The sequence below is a fragment of the Lepus europaeus genome, chromosome 3, assembly GCF_033115175.1.
Source record: "Lepus europaeus isolate LE1 chromosome 3, mLepTim1.pri, whole genome shotgun sequence".
NCBI lineage: Eukaryota > Metazoa > Chordata > Mammalia > Lagomorpha > Leporidae > Lepus > Lepus europaeus.
Genome location: NC_084829.1, coordinates 85023153 through 85050518, shown reverse-complemented (window position 1 = coordinate 85050518; position 27366 = coordinate 85023153). Strand labels below are relative to the sequence as shown.

Genomic DNA, 27366 nt, shown 5'->3' with positions numbered 1-27366 from the left:
CTGCTTTCCCAGGCCATAACAGAGAGCTGGATCAGAAGTAGAGCTTCCAGGACTCAAACTGGCAACCATATGGGATATCAGCACCATGGGTGGCAGTTTTAATCATTATGTCACAGTGCTGGCCAGAGCATTTCTACATTAAAAAATTTAGTATGTGCACATGGGCAACAGCACGCTCATTCTTTAGCCTCTTGGAGTTTGTAACATGCTTCCTTCCAACAAGTCTTAATCAACTGTTCAGAAAACGTTCTTCTCTCCCAACTTGTGCCACAGATTCCATTCCTAATATGATCCAAAAGCCATGATCATCACCATAATTTTTGAGATGATAATTTTACACATCCACTGTGTACCAGGTACTGTGCTATGCATGCAAAGATTTTATCATGTGGTTGGAGTCCTCAAGGATAATATATTTTAGATGACAAGATAGGAAAAGGTAAATGAGAAAATAGCAAAGCAAAGGAGGGTAAATTTCGTGTAATCAGATCAGTACAGCAGATTAGAGCTACTTTCTATGGGATTTAGGGGTTGTGGCACATGATGCCAATTCCCCCCTCTTTCCCTAGGGAATTCATCCCATCTCTCATCCCCAGCATTTCCCCTGCTTCCTGTTGGTAATAAGATGCTGAATTTAAAAAAATAAAAAAAGTTTTGAAAGGAAGAGAGAGATACTAAAACTCAACATGAGCAAACAGGACCCAAGTATCTGTTGTAACAAAGGTATGTATTAGCCAGAAGCTGGATCAGAAATGGATGAGTTAGGACTCAAAGTAGGCACTCTGATATGGGATGCAGTTATCCCAAGTGGCATTTAACTACTGTGCCAAAAATCTGCCTCAGACCCTTGACATTTGGCTGGGACCAGACACTCAGAGAGAGGACACATTTCCCAGACCTTCTTTGTTGCCCATATGACTAAGTCCTGGCCAATGAGATGTGAATGGTAAGCACTGTGTTTCACTCTCAAGCCATACTCTTTGAAGGAAGCTGCTTTGTTTTCAGCCTTACTACAGGCTAGAATGTTGATCTGTGCTTTTGTCCTTCCTAAATCTCTCACCAACTGAAAGAGTAGAGCAACACAATGGAAGATCTCAGAATATTCTGTTAGACAAAAGTGGCCCACCCATTCCAGAATTCCGGCCTACCTCTAGAGATTTTAGAAATTCTGGAAAGAAAAACAAGTTCCTTACTTGAGTCATTGAGTGCTTTCATCTCTTTATCATAGTGGCTTAATCTGTACCATGTGAAAAACGATGCTCTCTAATGACATATCAAAGGGTGACTAGGATTCACATTAAATGGCAAGCAAAAAGAGATGGAAGGAGAAAAATAATAAAAGCAAGGAAGTGGTCATAGTGTATGACATGCTTTAGAGGGAGTAGTTGATGGATCGGTTTTTTTGAAGCTAAAGGTAGTTCAGGGCAGGTTCGAGTCATGTTGTGGGAGCACTTGAATAAAAGCTAAATCAAGTAAAGCTAAATCCAGGTTTTAACAAGGTAACCTGTCTGAGCGGTACTTTGTGTCCACATGGAACTTGCAGGCACCCCACCTAGGAGGGTTAAGGAAATGTGAGTTTGGGCTGGAAAGGAAGAACCATTTGTGGAGACATTGGGTAACCTTTGTGACTACAAAGGATATATGAATGTGAGGATTCCAGCTTGGATGGCTAGTGGACAGTGATACCACAGAGAAGTACCTAAAATTTGTATATAAAGAAGACTTAAGTTTTATAGACCCTAAGATGGTAGCACATCCACAAGGAAATAGCCATCCAGCAGAAATACAAGAGTAAAGCTCTGGGCACCTGTTCAAATTGGAGACATATTGAAGTCAGAGGAGAAGGGAAGATGGAGAGGTACATGGAAAACAGGAAAAAGGGAGACTTTTGACAAAATACATACCACTTGACATGGAAGTAGATAACAGAGAAAGTGACTACAGAAAACGAATAAACTTGGCTCCTGGGTTCATGTTCCCTTTATCTGTATATCCTCATATATCACTTTACGTAAAATCTTTCTCTTAAAATCTGTTTTTTATTTCTCTCTACTGCCAAGAAACTCATCACCTCCTGCCTTGATTTACACAAACTCCTTCTCACTGTCCTCTTTCTCATGAGTTCCTCACTCCAGTCTTTGCCAAATGTTACTGCCAAGTCCATTTTCCTTTCCTGCTGTTCAGACTATGCTTCTCCCACTCTGCTTTGGCTTCTCTTCACCTTCCAGCCTCCCCACGACTCTGCACCTGCTTGCAACTCTTCCTCATCCTTCCTACAGGCCCCATCCCACACCCAACTCTCATTCTGTCTTCTGGCCCTTCATCTCCTCTGGCATCTTTAGCCACCAAATTCAGGCACTCAGAACTTCAGGCCAACCCCTTACATCATCCTCCCACACAGACCTCCCAATTTGTGCCCATCAGCACAGCTCCTATTCCCGCTGCAAAGAAACCCAGCGTCTCCATTTCCTTTATGAAGCTTGTGAGCTCAAATAACTGCATGCTGTGTGCTGCTTTCCCCTGGAGTATACAGAAGAGTATTGCTTGTATGTACTCTTTCCTGTCCCTAATACCTCTAGGGCCTTATATTGTTTGTTCTGGAAGAACATGATTTCATTACTGTCAGTTGATTTCTGTTCTTTGTAAGGCACTTATTGGTGTTTCCTTGGGGTACTACATAAATATCACAAATCTCATAGTGCCTCTTGGATGAGAGGGCTTAAACCCAACCAGCTTGTCCAAAAGCACCTTGAGTTTTGTCTCAGTAGTGACTGGAAGCAAAACATTTCTGTCAAGAACAGGAAAAGGATTAATGTACAGAAGGGGAGTTGTGATGTTTCTATTGTCCTCAACAAATAATGCTCAGGGAAAAAACCAAATATGTATTCAAATGAATATGAAATTCAGTAAGCATTATAGATAGCTCAGTACAAACTCTTCAGCTATGGAACATGCCTCAAGGACACATCTCGCTGCCATCACAGACAGAAAGCAACAATTTGCAGTGCCACCTCTGAACTTCTGCTCATGTCAGTTTCGCTTAGCATCTAGGTGTGCTTCATTTTTGAGAGTTCTCACTATAGATCTTAAAGAATTGATCTCAAATGAGGTCTGCATTCATAAACATATAGTTTGGAAGAATAATGAACTAGTATATATGTCTCTAAGAACATGATTTAAATCACTGCTGCTTAATCCTAGGTTCTCTTTTCAAGAAGAAAAAAATAATTGAATGCCTTTCATTTATTTAAATGTACGTGGTATTTTCACAAAATGTAGAAGTTGTGTCTCAAAGAAAGAAACATTTGTTCCTGTGTGTTTTATTTCTTTTAAATGGTGAAAAACACTTTTGATATTCAGTATCCAAGTTTTAGTTTCAACAAAAATCAGAAAACTGTCAAACTATTTTTCATCATACAAAGGACTTGATCACAGATTTAAAAAAATGCACAAACCTCAAAGCCTAAATAACCATGTAATGGGTTCTATGTTTTTTGAGACAGATGGTGGATCACAGCAGTGATATGTTATAATTCCAAAAAGACTGTCCTCCAGAATCTAACAAAAAATGACTGAAGAAGATTTAAAATATAAAGTGGGATCAAAATAGAAACATCACATCAATTTTTAAAAGATCACAAGGACATGAACAGAGAACATATAGACTATATTAGAACCACTCTGGAAAGAAATTAATTTTGAATTGAAACATGCTAACAGAAGGAAATTGGACTATATTTCAGCCAAATGAATATCATAAACTGCTTCATTCCTTGTCATGTCCAAGATTCTAGAAAATTGCAGCCTATTATGTCTGTTGATCACCTTATCACTAGCCACTGGCCTAGAAGTATGCCCAACAAGCTAGTCATTGTTAGGAACTCAATCTCCTTATCTTGTTCCTAGCTACATAGCATGAGAGTAAATTAGGAATTAGTATGAAAGAAAATTGAGCTCTCATTGATAAGGACTTGCATTCCCAGTAGGACTCAAAGGAACCCAGGTTAGATTAAAACATAGCCTATCCTGTCTGGGTCAAAATCAACAGTCACAGTTTGTCAAAGGCCGGTATCAAAAGAATTCCAATAAGGTATGAGAAAACATGGTGTAGCAAAAGAATCAGAGTGCTGACTTCAACACTGACTCAATAATATGTGTTCTCAGACCATTTAACTACATTATTTTGTAAAATATGTGCTGATACATATACATGTATATGTGCTGGTGTATATATGCTGATACATATACATATACAGGTGCTGATGTATATATGGAGAGAATGCTATTAATTATACATCATATATATAATGAAAACATACATGTATTACTATTACCTGCCTCTGCCTACCTAGGCAGCCTCATTTCCCATCACTCCTTTCCCCTTCTCTATACTTCACCTCTGCCAGATCTCTGTTCCTTCCTAACTCAGAGCCTTCACACTTGTCTACCCTCTAGTAGGCCATCTCCTCTTTCACCAGGGTAACTCCTACTTAGGTGTTAAATCTCATTTAAATGTCATTTTTCCTACTACACCTTCAATAGAAAAGGGCAGGTTTCGTGCCATGTATTCATGCTAGTTGTTGTTAACTGTGGTCCTAGTTCAATGATAAAATCCAAGAGAAGAGGGATACCATCTTTTTCATTTTTTACACAAACTATATTCCCGGTGATTAGCACAGTATCTAAACCATAGGAACAGCTAAGTCAATTCAATGCTTGTTGGATGAATGAATGGTTCTCTCGGTTTTAATCTGAACACTTTAGAAAATCCTGCTGCTGCATGTGCAGAGACGGCTTAATGTCCAAAAGGAAGGCCTCTTTCTGATGCATTACTGTTTGACTTTATTTGCCTCCAATATCCAGATGCAAACTTTATGGTTTTCCATGAGAGTATTTTAATGACCATGATCAATTCCATCCTGAATTTGAAAAGAACATAATAGGTAGAAGATGTTTCTGGCTTAATCTGCCTGAAGAGGGAAGCGATTGTGCCCATTAGTATTTAATGGTATGCAATGGAGACTTCAGGGACTATGGCAAAGGAACTCCTCCTACACACAGATTATGACCATGTGACAAATGACAGTGGGTATTTATGAGACCTGGAGAGATTCATGGAGACCTGGAACATATTATAAACTACTTGACAAATAAGATTTACTAATTGTTTTAACCAAATATGGTATGATTATAGTTCTTAAGAAAGGAGTCCCTGGTCTTGGGAGTAGAATGATTTCACAAAAGGCCATCAGGGTGGGTTTGAAGCAATAGAAGGTTAACATACAGAGATCTAAGGTAAAGTGTACTAATGTCAAAGTGTACTGATGATTTCTTGTGTTAGATATTATAAAGACTAGTTAAGTGAGCCTTGGCTCCTCATAGGCAGACACACATCAGACATTCCTGATCAAAAGAATATTTCTGAGTTTTTACAGTATTGATGTTCATGTTTGGCTTCATTTTTATTTATTCAACACCAGAAAATTTTGGGAAATATTCTCCTCCTTGGAGAATCATGTGTGTAGCACTTTGCTGATGTTAAGAAGCCCTTCACTGAAGAAAGTTCACTTCACTTGACCATGAAAACTTATTTTTCATTAAAGACTAATGTTTTGATCTAAGTGTTTTCACAAATGTTCCAGCCTGAAAATGACTCAAAACTTCAGAATTTTGGCTCCAAATTCATTGATGAGGACTAAGTTATACCATTACTTAACCATGAGGAACTTGGGAAGTATTATTTTACCCTGTGTCTGCAAGCGAGAAATATTCTGTGAGCAGTGCTAATGACAAATAACTCTGCTAACCTCACTGAACACTAATATGTATGGAAGTACATTTGGGACCTACTGTTGTTCATGGTTTTTGAAACAAGGACTGACAATCACTACTATTCAAAAATGTTCAGTACCAACGTTAAAAATTACATGACCATACATATTAGGTGGAAGAATGTGAGGATGGATTTTTTTTTTTTTTAGCACTGATCCGGGGTGGGGTATAAAAATGAATTATTCTGGAAGATTTTATAAAACCAACTTCCTTTCACTTAAAGTTCCCAGTGGAATTCCTACAACACATAACAAAATCATTTTCCAGCCAATTCTTCACTGCTTCTCTCAAATACAAATGCTACTTAACAAAAAATAGAGAAGATTCATCTAAAAAACCTATTTATATGCTACTAGCAGGATGTTAATTTATCATCAATAAATTGCATAATGATAGTAAAATTCTGGCATTGAACTTATCTACATGGAAAAAAATGAAAGTAAATTTTATGCTATAATAACCTCTAATGGTATAACTAGTACTCAAATAGTACTTTATACTTTGTGTTTCTGTGTGGGTGCAAACTGTTGAAATCTTTACTTAGTGTATACTAAATTGATCTTCTATATATAAAGATAACTGAAAATGAATCTTGATGTGAATGGGATGGGAGAGGGAGTGGGAGATGGGATGGTTGTGGGTGGGAGGGAGGTTATGGGGGGGCGAAATCCACTATAATCTAAAAGTTGTACTTTGGAAATTTATATTTATAAAATAAAAGTTTAAAAAACTAATTTCTGATAAAATTGACTGAACCAAATTACCTCATGCCTTAATACCTTAATAGCTTGTCATAACTGTATCACATACTGACACAGCACAAAAGAGTAGTGATGTTCAGAAATAAGTAACTTGGTTCTGAAATATTATCACCTGCATTCTAAGTACAGTGAAGACATTTATCAGTGGTAAATCAGAAAAAGGGGGATGGTGATTCAAAGGGTAAGTGCCACTTGGGACACTCACATCCCATATTGGGAGTACTTCGCTACTTTATTTCTGATCCAGCATCCTACTAATGTGCAATGAGGCAGTACTTGGGTCCCTGTAACACAGGAGAGCTGGCTTCAACCTGGCCATTCCTGACTGTTGTAGACACCTGGAAAGTAAACCAGTATAGAAGATCCCTCTGACTCTCTGTTTTTCTACCTTTCAAATAAAATTTGAAAAAAGAAAAAGCTTCATTCAGTATTTCTGTGAGAAAAATGGGGTGTTTTAAATTCACATAATTTCCTTGTTGACCTCCAAGCTCCTTTCCAGTTCTTCAATAGTTCTCATATGAAACCATAATTAAACTACCTAATATGTTAAAAAGACCTTGAGCAATGATTGGTATGTAGCAGTCATCAAATGTTGGCTGTTATTATTTTTCATGTTTTGCAAATGATGCTTTGTAAGACACATGCCCTCCAGAGATTCTAAAATGTGATAGTTTCAGTAAGTTCAATCCAGTTCTCCAGCAGGGTTTGGTGAGGGGTGAGCACAGTAGGAAGTTTACTTTGCAAAGCTATGTCCTTTTTAGGACAGAAAGGAAATCACCTTAGAAATGATGAAAGTTGGCCAGCGCCGCAGCTCACTAGGCTAATCCTCTGCCTGCGGCGCTGGCACTCCGGGTTCTAGTCCCGGTTGGGGCGCTGGTTCTGTCCTGGTTGCTCCTCTTCCAGTCCAGTTCTCTTCTGTGGCCCGGGAAGGCAGTGGAGGATGGCCCAAGTGCTTGGGTCCTGCACCACATGGGAGACCAGGAGGAAGCTCCTGGCTCCTGGCTTTGGATTGGCACAGTGCGCCGGCCATAGCGGCCATTTGGGGGGTGAACCAACAGAAGGAAGACCTTTCTCTCTGTCTCTCTCTCTCTCACTGCCTGTCTCACTGACACATCTCTCTCTCAACTCTGCCTGTCAAAAAAAAAAAATGATGAAAGTGATCAAAAACATGTAGAGAAGATTTGTTGTGTATACATCTAGATAAATATCCCCACTTATCTCAAATGGTAAATGATAAGAACAACATTTTGGACAAGTGTACCACAATGATGCATAGCCCTGGCCTCATACTGCATTACTGTAGGAAATCTTTTGCAACATTATTAAAGTAATTCAGTATATATTTTATTTTTATAATAATGAATCTGATATTCTCTAATATTCTTTGTTTTTTCATATACCATCCATACATCATTCATTCCATTCACTTAAAGCATCTTCTTCATGTCCGGGTATTTCTGTTGGTGATTGGTCAAGAGAAGTTGAATCTTTATACCTCATAGAACTCATCTCAGAATGTATTTCGGTCATAGAGGCTTTCGCCCCCCAGAAAGCTTTCACTGCTGCCCTGGAAGAAAAAACAAAAGGAAAAACAAAAACAATAATATGAAGGAAAACTAACATTAAATAGAATTATAGTTACATTTTCTATATTTAGCATTGCCTTTTGTTCACAACTTAGTTTTCAATTGTGCTGCATCAGCTGGATTGCAATAGTAGATGAATCTTTAGACTCATTACGGTGTAATATTATGTATTACAAATATTCTCATATAAATGAAATTGTAGGTTACAATAACCAAGTTTTAAAGTTGTGAGAACTACAACTGGACAGCACAAATATTCAATCAATAAAATTTTTTAGCAATTATCTTTTAAAATTGTAAAAATTACATTTAAAAATTCTCATGGCCTAAGAAGAAAGTCATGAGATTATTTAGATAAGTATCCACATAAGAAATGGGGTGGCCTCAGCTATGATAATCCTAGGAAGAATGAAGGGAGCTGGACAGCTTCAATACACGTGTAGGAGGCATGATGGGCAGGATTTTGCAATTCATTGAATGAGGGGAATGGGGGAGAAGAAGATGAGAAGGATGGCAATCAAAGATAATGATGCATTCCAGCCATTCACCTACCAATTAATAATTATGAAGATCAATACAAAGATCACAAATATACAGATAATAACTCCCGTGGTCAGCACAAAAACTAGGACTGCATCTGTGTCAGGTCGACTTGATCTTCTCATCTGTAATTCTAGAAAAAACACACACCTGGTGATTACTACTACTGGAAAGGAAGGAAACAGATATCTAAATAGAAATTTTATATTTGAAAAACAACTCTAGAAAAAAACAGAACTACAGAAAAGAATATTATTAATGAACTTGATCTGTACATTTGATATGTCCTTTTCAAGCACACAGAAAGTTGAAAGAATTTAACAATGAACATCTTGTAAGACCACCACTAATATTTTACTATTAATCTATCCATTGCTATACAAATTCAGAAACTCATTTTATTTTTTAAGCATTTCAGTATCATCTGCAGATGTCTACAAACTTACCCCCAAATTCTCTGGCAATAACATCAATAGAGTTAAATACATGTTTATTTTTTCTTTAAATTTATACACAATGGATTGCACAAAGATCCTAAGTACATCTGCTCAGTTTTGGCAAATTCAAATGCACACATGTAATGAAATGCCTATCAGACACAGAGTAATAGTGTGCCCTGGAAAGTTCCCTCATGCCCCTTCTGGTTAATCACTACTACATCTTCCAGTGGCAACTACTATCCTGACTTTCCTTCCCACTGTAGATTCTAGAATACGAATGGAAACATACACTATTTACTCTTTTGTCTAAAGCTTTTTTAAAACTCAGCATATATAGGGCCAGCACCATGGTGCAGCGGGTTAAAGCCCTGTCCTGAAGCGCCAGCATCTCATATGGGCACTGGTTCAAATCCTGGCTGCTCCTCTTCCAATCCAGCTCTCTGCTACGGTCTGGGAAAGCAGTAGAAGATGGCCCAAATCCTTGGGCCCCTGCATCTATGTGGAAGACCTGGAAGAAGCTCCTGGCTCCAGGCTTTGGATCAGCTCAGCTCCGGCCGTTGCAGCCATCTGAGGAGTGATCCAGCAGATGGAAGACCTCTCTCTGTGTCTCCACCTCTCTCTGTAATTCTGTCTTTCAAATAAATAAAATAAATCTTAAAAAATAAATAAAACTCAGAATATAATGGTTTAGAGATTCACCAATACTGTTACACGTAACTATAGGTTTTTTCTTTTTATTACAAAGTACTATTCCACCATTTGTTTACTCATTTTTTATCCTTTTCTTTATTTTAAAATTTTTATTAAGAGAACAGATTTTATGTATTTCATAGGTACAGTTCTAGGAAGAGAACCATACTTCCCTCCCTTTGCTTTCCCTCTCTTAGTCCCCCTCCTACTGTCCTTCCTTTCTTTTTTCTTTAATTTTTACAAAGACACACTTTCTTTTTAATTTTTTTTATTTATTTGACAGATAGAGTTAGACAATGAGGGAGAGAGACAGAAAGAAAAGTCTTCCTTCTGTTGGTTCACCCCCAAAATGGCCACCACAGCCAGAGCTATGCCGATCCGAGGCCAGGAGCCAGGTGCTTCCTCCTGGTCTCCCATGCAGGTGCAGGCACCCAAGCACTTGGGCCATCCTCCACTGCCTTCCTGGGCCACAGCAGAGAGCTGGACTGGAAGAGGGGCAGCCGGGACTAGAACTTGGCACCCATATGGGATGCCGGAACCGCAGGTGAAGGATTAACCAAGTGAGCCACGGCGTCAGCCCCAGCAAAGACATACTTTCAATCCACTCTATAATCACAGGCCTACTTCACCACTAACCATAATATTCAACAAGTAAAAAGCAGCAAGACCACAGTTCCACCGGAGTATGAACAAGGGCTGAACACAACAATCAAATTACAAGATGTCCATTTCATTCTTAAACTTTTTTTTTTGTATTCTATGTTAACTGTTTGTTCATTCTTTTACTAGTTGATACTTAGGATGTTCCATTGTGGATTATTATAAAGAAAAAAAGCTTCTTTGTGTATCTAACAGAAACCATGCTGTGAACATATATTTTAATTTCTCTTGAATAAGTATTTAAGAGTGGAACTGCTGGGCCATAAAATAGACACATGCTTGGTTTTCTAAGAAACCGTGAGACCTTTCCCAAACTGATTATATGGCTGTGCAATCATGTGTTCTGTGAATGTGTTCTCCTAGATTTTGGCTTCCTATTTGTTTTCCTAATTATTTATTTTAATGAGTTACAATTTTCAATTATGTTGAACTCTAACTCACCCAAAGCTTTCTTTTATGGTGACTGTTTTCTGAGTCAAGCCTAAGAAGCCTTTGCCTAATCTTGACTCATACAGATATTCTTCTAAGATTTCTTCCTAAAGCTTTATGAGCTTAGATTTTACACCTAGAACTATGACACATCCCTAAATTTTGTGTATGATATAAGGCAGGGAGTGAGGTTCATTGTTTTCTGTATAGATGTCTCCATTTCATTCTTAAATCAGGTACACTCTAACCTATCTTTCCGGTCTTTCTGCAAATAAGGCCGCTGAAGAAACAAACCAGTCTACCAAATGTGCTATAGCACTGTTAGACTGTGAAGAGCTAATCTATGTCAAGTATTAGTGAAATATGGAGTTTTCTCTGTTTTAATTTTTTTTATTTTTGAGATAATTTTTTAATTTGCATTAAAAAATTAATGCTCCACACTAAATAAAGAGTTCCACAAGTGAAAAATATTAAGACCATAGTTCAGCAGGAGTATGACAAAGGCTATAAAGAGTAATCAAATAGAGCTGTCAATTTCACTCATATACAGTAAATTTTATGGCTCTTTCTAGTCCCCAAATTCAAGAATCATAAAAGATTCACATGAGAAACAGCCATAGAGGCCACCTGATCCAAATACCAAATTACACAGGTGAGTGATCCTCAGTGAAGAGGGATTTGATGTTTAGAGCAAGTTACTCTACTGTTTTAATGTAATACTCTACTACTCTACTGTTTTAATTTCTTTAAATACCACTCTATCTGGGAAATCTCAACAACTTATTTTTTTGAGTTTTTACCTATCCTTTAAACATCATGTATTATAACTTTCAATTCTCAGTAATTCTAAAACTATAAACTCATTTTAGTGATCTCAATAAATAGTTCCAAGTATGTTAGAGAAATTATATTTCTATTCCAACATGATTTGATTCTTAAAATTTCCATATTTTAAATAATTTTAGATTTACTAAGTGGTGGGATTTTAAAAAATGTAATAAAAGACACCTTTTAGGACTCAAACCTGAGGAGCAGAAATACAAAAATAATTTCCATTTATCCTTTACCCTGTAACATTAGCCAAGAAAGGGTAAAAAAAGAGTGAAGCATATAAAGATATTAGTTCACTCCAATGGTATCCTTCTCACAAGGGTAACCAAGACTATTTTATATCTAGTTTAAAAAAAAAAGCCTGAATTTCATTAACAATTTCTCATGAAAAATAGGCTGTATTTTAATAGTCTCACATTTCAGATAATCTTATCTTAGGTATGTATTATTTTCCTAGGGCCACTATGACAAAGTGCCACAAACTGGGTGACTTAAAAAAAAAAGTAAATTCGCTGGCGCCACAGCTCACTAGGCTAATCCTCCGCCTTGTGGCGCCGGCACACTGGGTTCTAGTCCCAGTCGGGGCACCGATCCTGTCCCGGTTGCCCCTCTTCCAGGCCAGCTCTCTGCTGTGGCCAGGAAGTGCAGTGGAGGATGGCCCAAGTGCTTGGGCCCTGCACCCCATGGGAGACCAGGAGAAGCACCTGGCTCCTGCCATCGGATCAGCGCGGTGCGCCGGCCGCAGCGCGCTACCGCGGCGGCCATTGGAGGGTGAACCAACGGCAAAAAGGAAGACCTTTCTCTCTGTCTCTCTCTCACTGTCCACTCTGCCTGTCAAAAAAAAAAAAAAAAAAAAAGAAAAAAAAAGTAAATTCATCATCTCAAATGTTTGCAGGCTAGAAGTCTGAAATGAGGTATTGGCAATCATGCTCCCTTGTAAAGCTAAAAGGGAGGATCCTTGCTAGTACGGTAGCACCAGACATTCCTTGGCTTGGGGTAACATGACTCTAATCTGTCTCTGTTTTGACATGGCTGTCTTCTCCTGTGTATCTTTTTCTCGCCTCCCTCCCCCAACCCAAATTTCCCTCTTCCTGTAAGGTCATGACCGTATTGTATTAAGGTCCACTCTAAGGGCTGGAGTTGTGGCACAGCAGGTAAAGCCACTGCCTGTGATGCTGGCATCCCGTGGGGTGCTAGTTCATGTTCCAGCTACTCCACTTCCTATCCAGCTTCCTGCTAATGCTTCTGGGAAAAGCAGCTGAAGGTGGTCCAATTACTTGGGCTCCTGCCACCATGTGGTAGACCCAGAAGAAGCTCCTGGCTCCTGGCTCCTGGCTTTACCCTGGCCTAGCCCTGGCTGTTACAGTCATCTGGGGGAGTGAACAAGTAAAGATCTCTCTCTCTCTCTCTCTCTCTGTCTCTCCCTCTCTGTCTGTAACTCTTTCAAAATAAATAAATCTTTTTTTTAAAAAAAGGCCTACTCTAATATGATCTCATCTTGACTAATTATATCTGCAATGAACTTATTTCCAAATATGACCAAATTTTGAGTACTGGGGGCTAGGACTTCAAAGTATCTTTTGTGGTAAACACAATTCAACCCATCACAATGACTAATTCTGAAAGACAGCTGTTGTGGGAGTAATCTGATATATAGGGAATGAATGGGAATTTTTCATTAATTAAATCATGTTTACCCTAAAAATATTTCTTTTTTTCTGTTTTATTAACTTTATCACATGGTAAGAATCTAGTTAAAGAATTTCATGGAAAAGGAAAGTAACAAGTTAGATATTCTATAACCTCCCCCTCCCCAACCCTATCCCTGATTTAATCCTTCAGTCGCATGTAATTTGCTCTTCCCAGCTCAGTTTTGATAATGAGGAGATACAATATCTTGTTGATAGATAAAAATACAAAATATGTACTAATACTAAACTCAACACACAAGCAGTGGGTGACTAGCTTTCAATTAGGTGTTTGTGTCAAGCCGGTACCATATTGCATGGACAATTCTAGCCAAAACATTTATTTGATATCTAAACAACCAAAAAGTGTACCCAATTTAGAAGAAACCAATAGATACCAAAGTGTTTTGAGAATATTTAGAGAATATTTGAGAATATCAGTTAGTGAAAGTACTGAGATGAGAGCAGCCCCGAACTTTGTCTAAATAAAGGTCTGGCATTTGGGGAACGATATTCCAGCCTTCAGCTTCCACTCTAGCAAATGCATGTTCCCTTCTGTTCCCGAGAGGACTTCACTATGAGAGAGTCCTAACAGGGGACAAAGATTGACAATGGTCCCAGACACCTTCGCTACCATCAGCTAAGCTCCCTGAGATACTTTTTTAGTTTCATGGTGTTTTGGTTTTCTTTTGTCCTTTTTTAAACTGACATTATCCTTTACTGACAACTGATAAACCAATGGAGAGGTGATTATAAGCTTTTACCATGAAGATGGATTTAAGTAACTAATCAGCATAGCAAAGAAAATTTAAATAGTAAGTAGTTTATTTTTAAATACCATCCTTAAACACTTTAACCTGCTTTCATTTCAAGAAAGGGTGCTTTGTTGTGTGGTATCTCTAGACTATATTAGAGGCTCTTCTCCAGGGGTTTGGAAATAGCTTGAAGAAATCCATAAACTCCTTAAAATTAAACATAACTTTTGATATATTTGACATGTGAATATCTTTCTGGGAAGAGGCTTCTGCTCGATTGGATGCTCAAAGGAACCTGTGACCAAATCTCCTGCACCATTAACAACAAAGACAACAACAATAAAAAAAGTTAAGAGCAATCAACAAAAATAATTATGCTATATAGAAGACATCATAGATTAAATAGAAAAGATGTGCATGGATCCACCTCATAAGGGAGACCCAGTTTCTAAAATGTAAAATTATGTGGAGGACAGGATTTGCATTTTATGGCATATAACAAGAACTGTATTATTAAGCCATGAACAAATTTTAAAAAGACTTGCTCTGTCATCTCATGTTTGTTTATTTTACTCTACCAAGATTTTTCTAAGTGTAGAATTCCATTTATTCTTTTCACTCTTACAATGAAAAGTAAAAAATAAGAATATAATTCAGCTTAGATGACTGTTCTTTGGAGATACTTTAGGAATATGCCAGTGCTATGGTTTAGATGTGGGTTGAGGGTTCCCCAAGGGCTCAATGTAACTGGAGGCTTGGTCCTCAAGATATTTCTACTGGGAGAAGCCAAAGGAAAAAAAATGTAGACTTAATAAGTCCTAAGATAATTGGGGCATGCCTTCAGAAGGGGCTGTAGGATGGCAGTTCTCTCTCTGTGGTTCAAGATGTAATCACTTGCTTTGTTCCCACACACCAGTGCTATCCACACCATGAGGTGTCGCAGCCAAGGGCAGCCCTCACATAGACTGTGCTACGCCATCAATACTGTGAGCTAAACAAACTTCTCTTTAGAAAATTAGCTGCCTCAGGTAATAACACAACTCTGACTAATACAACCACTTTCCCAAAGTGAGGCATGTTTGATTCTATGAAAAAGAAATTAAGTGCTATCTGGTAGAAAAAAGTTAAATGATGTAAGCCAATAGTTCTCAAAGTGTTGTCTACCAGCCAGCAGAAATGCAGATTCTTTTGCCAGCCCTGGCCCTGATCTGAAACAAAAGCTGTGGAGTGGGGCTAGAGGTGAATGTGATGCTCTTCAAAGCTAGGGGTAAAAGCAAACAGAAGCATGGCTGGGCACTTACCATTTGTTGTATAGATTGTGAATCTAATAGATGCTACCAGTTCACTATTATCCAGCGTGTCACACTCGAAAGCCAAGGGATGCATTTCCCTGTGTACTTCCAGGATTGCTGAATCATTTGCAAGCACAATAGGTTGCTATTTTAAAAAGATAACAAAGTAACAATATTCTTCACTACATTTAAGATCAGGAAACCATTCCCCATAATAAAAGAGGAATCATTGTCTCTCCTAATCTAGTACAATAATTAATCATTTCTAGACTTCAAATCCCAACCCTACCTTCTTGCTCATGTGACTATGGACAAATTACTCTGTACACCTCACTTCTCTGTGAAGTGGGTATACTGCTAGGAATTACCTCAGAGGGTTGTTTGTGTATTAAAAGAGACTCCAACTCTTGGTGTATGTCTGGCATGGCTACTGTTATCATTATACAATGTCAATGCCTCTTTGTGAAAATTCAAACTATAGTTGGCCTTAAGACATATGCAAAGTCTTAGTCCTACTAAATCATAAAAAAATTCAAATTCCAATAATAACAACATTGTATGACTTTTAATTCATTTTTGTGAACTGCTTTTAAAGACATTTTTCTAAGAGTCATAAGAACTGGGAAACAAATTTTATCACTCAGTAGGAAGTACCAGATTACATACATTCACTACTTACTTGGTCTGGCCTTAGAACTTTCCACATATATTTAAAACGATTTGTAGGAGATATATGAACACACGCCAATCTAACACTTTCAAGACTTTCTGAAATTGGTTTACCCCCTGAATAAAAAGAAAAATTAAATACATAAGCACCAGTAGGCATTATACATTGGTTTACACACAATGCTACTTTTAAAAGCCACTCCAAATTTTAATAATCAACTATATGCCGGAAGTTATCAAACTTTTAACTGTGAGTCTGAGTGTAGAGGAGCAAAGCACCAATGGATGCAAAGACACAGGCAACCAAGAGAAGCAGGTGAAGAGACAGCATGGCTCTCTGCTCTTTGTGTAGAATAAATGGTGAAGAAGAGACAGGGCAATCAATAGTGATTTGTTTGAGTAAATTGTGAAGTCTACTACTGGCTTCCAATATAATAGCTGGGGATTCTCATTAGAGATTGTTTGGTCTAGGATCAGCACCCTTTAAATCAGATCAACTCTCATAGCTCCCAATTGAAGGTTTACCAATTTTCTTACAAAATGGCACGATCAAAGCATCAAAAGGATTTCCCTCTAGGGTAGCCTCAATCATGGGCCCTGAGTACTGTAAGGGTCCAGCATATTACAGAGGATAGGTGCTAAATTTTGGATATCACTGAACAACGCAAAGCAGAAGGTTACTCAGAGCTACAACTAAGGAAAAGGTGGAATTTAAAATGTTATCATGATTTCCTTTCAATGTATCAATTGATTGTCTCCTTCCACTCCATGGAAACCTGAGTTTATGGATATTTTCCCAGAGCCGACTCTCCTGCTCCAATAGAGTACAACCTCCAATAGAGTCTCTCTCCAATAGAGTCCCCCTCCAGTAGAAATCCAACTCACAGCCACAGTCTACTGGTCCACGGCATTCTTCTACCCGAACAATGCATTTGGATTCTCCTCCTGGGCATCCGTTTGTTAATATTACTTCTCTAATACCAACACCTTCAGTAAGAAAAAAGGGCAAATGTTACAAAGACACACATTGAAATATGCTTTTACATTTCCACCTACATCTTTTTGGTTTTCTTTTTGAGATTTTTTTCTAATTTCAGAAAATACATTCCTAAATACAGTATAATAACAAATGTTTTTAGGACCCTCATTTTGAATTACTTCATAAGATAGCATTTTTGAAATGACTTAATGTGACACACTAATTTCTCTTATTGTTGCTATTAGAGAAAAGATTCCATGATTACATACATTTGGAAATGGTGCATTAAAATAAAATAAAAGGAATCTCTCCACTATAGAATTTTTTGATAACTTTTAATATGCTGATAAATTAGTGTGCTAGTGTATGCAAATTTTAATTGGCCTAAGATGTAAAATTTTACATTTTCACATACTCGAAGTCAGACTACATTGATGGCATGTCATAAATTAATTTGCAGCATTTTTACTTGTTAGAGTACATAAAATGTACTTTTTATAGTGAATAGAATCTTAAATTAAATGACACAGAGCAGCACACAGTGTTTCCCAAATTTATTTGACCATGCAACTTTGGCATGGTGGGGAGAGCTTCTGGAGGAAATTTCAAAATCATATTTTATCATAAGTGATTTTAAAATATTTATATTGATAAGGTCTCCATATTAAATATAGACAGGACATGATATTAATAACCAAATCTTTATTTCAAGCATGACACGCTGGATCCCACATCTCCAGAGTTTGTCTTTCATCACCAGACTTGAGGATGATAACAAGCTGAATCATGTCCTGTGATAAGCCTGCATAGTAACAGGCTAAGGAAAAATCTATGTTGACAGATTTCCTTGTCTACCAGATTCCCTCTGTCAGCCCCTGCAGGATGTTAATTATCAGACCCATTCTCAGGGGCAAGGGAAGGTTGGAGACTAGAGATGGCTTTCAATAGTGCTCCTCCAACTGGAGGGCTTATGAAAATGGTTTTCTGATCTTGAGTAGCACTGATATTCCCCATTTTTTATAAGCTCTAGGGTGATGCTGATGCAATCATTCCATTGGCCACCCTTGGAGTAGAGGACTCCATTTGAGACAAGACAACAGTAGGATGGCAAAGGAAAGATCTTATTGATAAGAAAAAAAAAATAGTTGACAATGGCAGCAGTATGGCTCCAGTTAAGTAAGTACATGAAAAGTGTCTCTTTAGAAACACAACCTTTCTGAACTGCATAAATATTTTCTAAGCAGATATTTTATGTATTTACTTATTTAGACAAATACAGTTGTTTGAGATGTGTGTAGGTGTGAGATTTTCTGTAAGTCCCAGTAACACCTAGAAATCTGCCGGGATATATTTAAAAAAAAAACCTTTGACTGCTAAAATACTGTTTTAGGAGTTAAGTAGGATTTCAGCAAAGGATTTTTATCTTCTAAATAACTCTGTTATAAATTTAAAATATTTTTAGAATGTTAGAAATGAATACTGCTTTCTTTGTTCTATCTCACATACTGCATCTCTGACACATCATTTGTCTGGATGCCCCTATGGAAGAGACCCTCCTTGAAAGGCAGGAGCTTGGTGTGCTTTGTTCCCTGCCGGATCCCAGGCAGCAGTAACAATGGCTGATGCACAGTTGGCAAAATGTTTTATGGAAAACCAAAGACTTATTTGCTGAAATAATAAATATACAATTTAGAATACATGTCTTTAAGTAATAGAGAACAGTATCAACTACCAAAACTATCACAAAAACAATTCTCTACCTGTGAAAATTTCTCAAGAAGCATAAAAAAGATATAAACTATGAATGAGTAATTGCAGGTTTACTATATAGCTTGCTTTCATTTTGACTCTGACTCACTAAGAAGTTAAGACAAAAAATACATTTAAGACTATCTCAAGAGATAGTAAGAACAGTGATTGCCAGGCACTGGAAAGAATTAGTTTTTAATGGGTGTAAAATCTCAGTTTTGGGTGATGAAAAAGTTCTAGAGATGGGTGGTAGTGACAGTTGTACAACAATGTGAATGTGCTAAGGCCACTGAATTCTACACTTAAAAATGGTTAATTTTTTTTCTTTTAAATGAGAGAGAAATTTCTGCCATCCACTGGTCCCCAAATGTCCAAAATGGCCAAGAGCTGGGAACTCAATCCATGTCTCCCCATGTGTCAGAGACCCTATCACTTGGCCCATCACTTGCTTTTCGAATCCCCACCCCTTCCCACCACTCTGTACCCTCTAGATATTGTTTTTCTTTCCCTCTCATCACTGCATCTTTTTCAGGGATGATTCTAGTTAGAATGAACTTAATTCAACTGTGATTCATTTGTTGTCTTCTCAGCACCCTAGGCTATGGAAGTGGCTTTTAAAAGGATGGCCCTCTTGCACCAGCGCTGTGGTGTAGTGGGTAAAATCACCACCTGTAATGCTGGCATCCCGTATGGGCAGCAGTTCAAGTTTCAGCTGCTCCACTTCTGATCCAGTTCCCTGATAATGCACCTGGGAAAGCAGGAAAAGATGGCCCAAGTGCTTGGATCTCTATACCCATGCAGGAGACCCGGAAGAAGCTTCTGGCTCCAGGCTTTGTTGTGGCCATTTGGGGAGTGACCAACAGATGGAAGCTTGCTTGCTCGCTCTCTCTCTCTCTCTCTCTCTCTCTCTCTCCCCCCTCTCTTCCCCGCTTCCTCTGCCTCTGTAACTCTGCCTTTCAAATAAATAAATAAATCTTAAAAAAAAAAAAAAAGATGTTCCTCTAACGAGCATCATCAGCTTCATTGGAAACTTAGTGGAAGTGCAAATTCTCAGAGCATTTCAGAGATCTAAAGAATTTGACACTCAGGGCAGCCCAGGTATTTATGTTTCAAGGAGCCCTTAGGTACTTAGTGCATGTGTTTCAGACTCACTGTGCTATTTCAGCATGTCCAATTACTATCCATGTAATGATCAAAATAAGTCAGGGTCTTTGAACATTATATTCTCTGTAAAGCCAATACCTGTTTTCTCTAAGATATGACATACAAATTGGTGAAATGCAGAATTTAGAATAGACTATTACAAATAAGCAATTTTCTTGATAGATTTGCCAACACAATATATGGGAAGACATCTGTGAGATGCATTGGAAAACTTTCCATCAACTGAACATCTGTGAGGTAGAGAAAATTTTAGTTTGGTAAAAGCACTTTATATGCCAAAGGAAAACTAAAGAGCTGGCTAAAAATAAGACTTAAAGGTAATGAACTGAAGTTGTCTTATCTTTTAAAGAAATCAGCCTGAGTGTTGTGTGTAAATCATACTTATTAGAAATAGAAAACAATGAGAGATGAAAGTACACAAATTACACATAAATAATTGCTGGACTATCTGCTCTTACTTCCTCCGCTGCCCCCTCCAGATTACACTATGATTCATTGATGTGCTTTATGCTACTTACCACAGGTAACGGTGCACATTCCAAATTCTACTTCTTTGACTACTGTCTTATTCGAAGCTAAACACAAAGTATAAAGACATATTATTTAACCACCTGAAAACTTGTCTAAGTGAAAAAAATTCTAACTTGGGGGTAGATGGATATTTAGATGGGCAGTAAACATTTATGATTTTGTCTATTTAATCAGAAAAGCAATGTTATTCCTACTATATCTTCCATAATCATCAAATGAAATTAAAATATTTTAAGAAGTATATTAAATTAGCAAGCAGCCTGCAAAAAATTTTTATATTTAAAGCTTATATGTAATTTTCTCATCAGTTAATACATCATGAGCTAAAATTCTATTGAAGATCAGACAAAAAAAGCCTACCAATTCTAAGAGCCATATTTTTCTTTTCTCTATTTTCCAAAAAAAAGAAGTATGTAATTTCCATCCAAAAAAAGTCTTTATACCAGAGTGCACTAGATTATTTCTATTCATTTTCCCAAGTTAAGGTGTTATTTTTCCATATTTCAAAGAATTTACTTCCACACACTTATTTAGCATGATGAAGTAGGAATATAATTACCTGAAAAGTCAAATATTCTGGGTTTTAAATTACATCTCCTCCCTAATCATTATGAAGTTTTTTATGATATCTACTAATTCTAGTATATAGTTAATTTTTAAAAGCTCAGATTATACTAAAATTTCAATTAAAAAATATAACATGAGGTATTAAAAGATAATCTTTAAAAAGCATTATATTTTGGGACAATAAATCACATGGGAAAATGCATTGAACTTGGAGTCCAAAGAGCTACTTCCACCACTAATGTAGCTGTTTTAGTTTGAACAAATTAATTAAACTCTGTCAGGGATAGTTAACCCCTTTAATAAATCTGAAAAAGAGAACCTATCCCATTTGATTATTGTAAGGATGAGGTAGTATATGTGAAAGCATTCTATAATACTTAATTAATATTTAATATAACATAATTACTCGTCAAGCTCATTTTGTTCTTACTAACTTAATATAGTAGCTAAGATTTTTTTCCTAATTTGACTACTGTAATACCTTAATAATTTCATAAGCACTTTATTCTGTACTTAATTAGCACAAAACAAAATACCTTGAACACACAGTAAGCACGTTATGCATACAAATATACTTTGATCTTTGTTAAATAAATGACTTAGACTATCATGATGATCAATTATGAACTGATATTTTTATGCTTGAAATGCTTTGAATATTTTTTGCTGGTACATATGATATAAAAATAAAAAGCAAATCCTGAACACAGAAAATTTTGATAAGAGCATTGGGCTCCTTTCAAATACAACCTCTTTTCAAAAAACATTAGTCAATTAGCTCTAATATCCCACATCTATACTACTTTGGGGAAGTTACTCAATTTCTCCTAACTTAAGTTTCCTTAGAGGAAAAAAAAATGAGATTAAGTCAGGTAGTTTCTAAAGTGCTTTTCTGTTTTAATGTTCCATCCTGCTTTCAGTGTCCATTAAGTCACGCATGGCGTTTTTTGATGGGAATTTTACAATGATGGCCCAGGGGAACTTCATGTATCTGGACTTCAGTGAGGCAGCTGTAAAAATGTATCATCATACACTTAGGAATGAAAAAGAGACATGTCATCTGAATATCCGTAAGGCTAAATGCCTACTGGTCAAATAAAACCACAGGTACCAATTAAGGTGTTGATGTCAATGTGGGAGGAGTGATGTATCACAGGGCACAGTCCTGTTCAACATTTTTATGAATGACCTGGAAATGAACACTGATATCCTGCAGACTTAATACAGGATTCTGCAAAGCCAGTAAGGATAACAAACATGTCTGTTAATAAATATGGACCTAAAAACGATGGGGTGGTATAATGGACAAATCTAACAAATGAACCTTACAGAAATAAAAAGTCCTACAGGTGAAGCTGAAAAGTCAGCTGTCCAAAAGTACTTAAGGGTTGTTTTAATTTAATAATGGAAGGCTCAACAGTGCATTCAGTAGCAGTCAGGAAAACAGCGAGGCCTCCCTACACTGATAAAAGCCTGACACACACAAAGATGCAGGTAATGATCCTGCTCATTTTGTTCTGGCCAGGTCCTGGAATGTTCTTTTTGGTTCAGAAAAGCATGCTGTTGTAACTTTTGGTGTCTATCAGGTGCAATTTAAGTTTTTGAGTTTCTTCTTTGAGAGTTGATTTGTAAGGCTGATATTTCATGGCTTTTATTCTTTCTTAGAGGTGTTACAGAGAAAAAGTTATGTTTTATAGTAAAAAGCTCATTTCATAGACTAAAATTATTGTTTTGCCATTATTGTGTATTGAGCCCTTTTACAAATATAAAAGTATATCTATATGAAAGACCTATGATATATTTTATAAGTTCTATAAAAGTACATATAGATGTATATATAAGATTCTTAAAGGGTATAAGGACATAAGTCTAACATACTAGTGATTTTTCCTTTATCTTGAAACATTTTATTTCAACATCCAGAATCATATTATTTCATCATTACTCATTAACTATCTTCAATGATGTTTTAAAAAGATTGAAGTAATAAAATGGAAGAATGAATGGAATTGTGTAGAAGGATGATGTAATTGTGAAATGAAACAGTTATTACATCATCTTCTATTTTCTTATTGCATTACCCAAAAAAGTATCTTTCAGCAAGATTTTTTAAAAAATCTAGATGCACCTTTCTTGTAGTCTGTTTTTGGCTTTCATTGAACACAACTGAGGTCTCAGAAATTTTCATTTTTGCCCATAGTGGCAGAGAAGAAAACAGAGAAAAAGATTTCGCAATTATTGAACAAATCAGAAAATGAACACAGAAAGACAGATAGCAGCATATGGGATGATGTTGAAGATACTGAAACAGTATAAGCAAAATCTCAGTAAGACATGACATCTCAGGGGCTAGTGTTGTGACACAGTAAGTTAAGCTGTGGTTTACAACACTGGCATCCCATATTAGTGTCACTTCAAGTCCTGGTTACTCTGTTTCCCATCCTGCATTCCTAATAATGCACCTGGGAAGACAGCAGATTGTCCAAGTACATAGGCTCCTGCCACCCCTGTGGGACACCAGGATATGTTGCTCCTGGCTCCTGGTTTAGCCCTGCCCAGACCTGGCTGTTGTAGCCATTTGGGGAGAACCAGTAGTTGGAAGCATTCATGTTTCTCGCTCTTATTCTCGCTCTCACTCTGCCTTTCAAATAAATACATTTTTTAAAAGAAATGATATCTCAGATGAATATCCTAGATGAATTTTCTCTAGCCTAAGAACTGATGAGTGGGAGGTGGGTGCTTGGTACACTGTTTGAGATGCTGTTTGGAATGCCCATAGTATATTCGAGTGCCTTGGCTCAAGAATTGATGAGTGAACATTATATATTTTCTTAAATTTTATTTATTTTAAGGGCAGAGAGAAATGTGGGTGGGAGGAACCCACTTACTTAAGCCATGAACTGCTAAAATTGGAAGTAGAGCTGGGACTTGAACCTGATCACTCTGATAGGGAATGTAGCCTTTCTAAGCATCTACTTCTAAACACTGTATTTCAGAGAATCAAAAGGACATATGATACTCATTCAGTTAGGCTTTCAACAGGGAGGGCTTGATCCTGAAATATTTTGTGACAATAACCCAGGCCATACTGTTTCATTAAAAGGATGTGAGCCAAGGCGGCACTGTGACATAGCAGGTAAAGCTGATGCCTGCAGTGCTGCATCCCATATGGGTGCTGGTTCAGGTCCCCGCTGCTCCTCTTCTGATCCAGCTCTCTGCTATGGCCTGGGAAAGCAGTAGAAGACGGCCCAAGGCCTTGGGCCCCTGCACCCACGTGGGAGACCAGAAGAAGCTCCTGGCTACTGGCTTCAGATTGGCACAGCTCCAGCTGTTGCTGCCAATTGGGGAGTGAACCAGCAGATAGAAGACCTCTCTCTCTCTCTCTCTCTCTCTCTCTCTCTGCCTCTCTGAAACTCTACCTTTCAAATAAATAAATAAATCTCTAAAAAAGAGTTTTTTTTTTTAAAAAGGATGTGGATCACATTATTTCCTTCTTATATGATGCTTATGTAATACCATTTACTTGGTAAGATTCATAAATGGACAAATCCTAATGGCAGACATATATATAAAGGTGCCTGAAGGATAACAGATGATGTAGAAATCAATACATTTTGTTAGACTAATTCTAATTGGTGTTGGTAAATATAAAAATGAAAATGTTTACAATTATGGGGCAAAGATGTCATTCTTCTTTTCATCAAAATGTATGTTTTCAAAATTATTGTTTTGATGATACAAGTGCAAAAAGAACCAGAATAATGATAAACTATGATCTAGTAGAGGCATACTTGAAATTTGGAATTGGGCTTTACATGATAGATATATTCATGCTTAAATGTTGAGCGCTTGGGTTGTGTTCAAAGTTCTTTGCCTTACTAGCACAACTACAAAACTAGGATATATGGAATGAAAACTTGTTCTTCCATGCTTACAACTTCATTAAGATTTCTAACAGTTGTTAGAAAGTCACTATTCCTTTGTCCTTACTTTTGTAAATGATTTGTAAAATAACTTTAATGTAAAAAACTATATATGTAAACATACTTCATATAGATAGATATAGACAGATGATAGATGGATGGAGCGACAGTAAATGGTGATCACTGTTTTGACCCATCCACTGAGAGGCAAAGGAGCTGCATGGTTTTTAACTTTGATTTTGGAAATGTTCAGCTCTCTGACACCTTAGGTTGTTATAATTCTGAATTTTAACACTCCCCAGGAAAAAGTACGTATGCATGAATGTGTATGTATAAAATTTCAGAATGGACATGGTCTTCCATGAAGTCCACATGAGAAAACAGAAGCACCAAGAGAAAAGGTAACTTATCTACATTTGAATTTGAATATAAAGCTTTTAGAACTTTATCTTCTGTGTTTAGCCTAAATAATACTTAGTATTTTGTAGCTAAGAGTATCCCTCCAATGCTTTCAAGCTAAAACTGTTAATTAAAGTCTAGAATGAAGCAATAGCTACTATGTTTATAGAACATGTTCTCTTCTTTGGCATCTTTCTTTTTCACATTTCCAAAGTCAAAGACCTTTTCAAGCTCTCTGTAATGTAATGTTATCAGGGCAGTACAAACCCCAATCTCACTATTAACTTCAGATAGTCAATTTCTTTCTGTTGCTGAGGGTCACTACCTGTCATCAAGAAATAAGAGAAAGGCTGATAAACACAGCACTCTCTCTACATGTATAGATTGAGGAGACATGAGAATGCCTAGGGCATTAAAAGGATCTCAGCGGGATGGTTTATGGGTGGACGGGCTCACCCTCCTGCAGAAGGCTGCAAACCTGCAACTGACCTTTTACCTACCAGCATGCGCGTTACTAATCAATACGGCATGTATAACCGCTTGTCAAGTTTTACGGCTTAATGAGCCAGCAGTATAAGGCAAATTTATGTAGCAAGACCAGGCTCGTTTTCTCTTGGATAACACGTCACAAAACAAAGCCAATAGTTGGATCCCTGAATGGATGTTTTCTACCATGACCTTTCAAGGTTGAACATGCAAATAAAACCCTACCACGCAGCAAAAGGCGTTCAAGGGTGGGGACTGCAGGGAGCTGAGATGTGGCTTCTGGGCACTTTTGTCAGCATACTGGTCTCACTAGATGTGTCACAATAGTGGGAATTCTGAATTCCATTGAGTTCCCATCCCAAGTGCAAATGCAGAAAGGAAGAGGACGTCAAACAATTTGGAATTTCAAAAAGAGAAAAATCTACAATGGGGAGCAAAAATGCAACAAGATCCAAAATGAACATGTGGAAGGGCTGCCTCCCCTGTCCTGTATATTTAAAAAAAAAAAAAACAAAAAAACTTTTTCAGTGTGCAATGCAATATTTCTGTAGCAATTTCCATGTACGTGCTTATTTATCTTGCTGTGGCCTTGGAGAATTAGCACCATCCTTCTTCAAGGCCGTAAGACACAGGAAATGGATAAACTCAGGGCTGGTGGAAGCGAGCGCTCCAGTGAGGTTAACAGGACAATTCCCGTTGATCTCGGACAAAGACCAGGCTTGTGCCCCGTTCCAGGGCTTCCGTGTGCCCGCCCGGGGCCTGCGCCGCTCACCATCCTCCTCCTCCGCGGCTTCGGCCGGGGCCTCGTTCTCCGCCACCTCACTGTCATTCTCGGCCTCCTCGTCGTTGTCGCCCTCGCTCTCGCTCTCGTGGGCCAGGCCGGGATCCTGGAGGGCGGTGACGTTGGTTCCGCACGCGGACTGGAGGCCCGCCAGGAGCAGCCAGCCAACCGTCAGCAGCAGCCCCGCGGAGCAGCCCGCGCCCCCGGGGCTCATGGTTCTCGGCCCCGACGGCCGCCCTCGGCGCAGTCGCAGCCCTGCTCCCGAGCAGAGGTACGCGAAGAGAGGTGCGACGGCCCGCCCGTGCTCTCCGAACCCCCGCGCGGCGTCCAGGCAACCATTGAGGCGTCACCGCTCGTCACCGCCACCGCCGCCCGCGGGGCCGCGCGGGGCCTCGGGCCTGGAACGCGGGCGCGTGGGGCGGCGCGCGGGGCCGCCTACGTCACGTCCGGGGCTCGGGGAGGTCTTCCGGCCGGCGCGGCCTGTAGGCCTGTAGGCACCAGGCCGCCTGCTATTGCCCTGTCTGCTAAGACGGGTCCTTTTCTCTTTCTTGCATGTACTCCTTTCCGAAGTAGAATATGTAAACTCTCAAGTGCTTTCCATGTGGCTTGCTTTC

The 27366-nt window shown here is 38.2% G+C and overlaps 1 protein-coding gene across 1 annotated transcript; it reads right to left on the bottom strand.

Annotated features, from left to right (window-relative positions):
* Nucleotides 1–8003: 8003 nt before the first annotated feature.
* Nucleotides 8004–26966, bottom strand: SPACA1 (sperm acrosome associated 1). The gene is made up of 7 exons (XM_062187600.1): nt 26744–26966; nt 20584–20640; nt 17059–17160; nt 16184–16290; nt 15514–15649; nt 8732–8852; nt 8004–8160 (listed from the first exon to the last, which is right to left on the bottom strand). The coding sequence occupies exons 1-7, from the start codon at nt 26964–26966 to the stop codon at nt 8004–8006; spliced, it is 903 nt and encodes a 300-aa protein (XP_062043584.1).
* Between the last annotated feature and the right edge of the window lie 400 nt (nt 26967–27366).

Coding starts and splice junctions, on each gene's coding strand:
- SPACA1 (XM_062187600.1), bottom strand. CDS start 26,966: ATGAGCCCCGGGGGCGCGGGCTGCTCCGCGGGGCTGCTGCTGACGGTT. Junction 16,291..17,058: donor TGGACCAGTAGACTGTGGCT/GTGAGTTGGATT, acceptor CTTTTTATTCAG/GGGGTAAACCAATTTCAGAA. Junction 8,161..8,731: donor ATCTTCATAATTATTAATTG/GTAGGTGAATGG, acceptor TTTTTCTTCCAG/GGCAGCAGTGAAAGCTTTCT.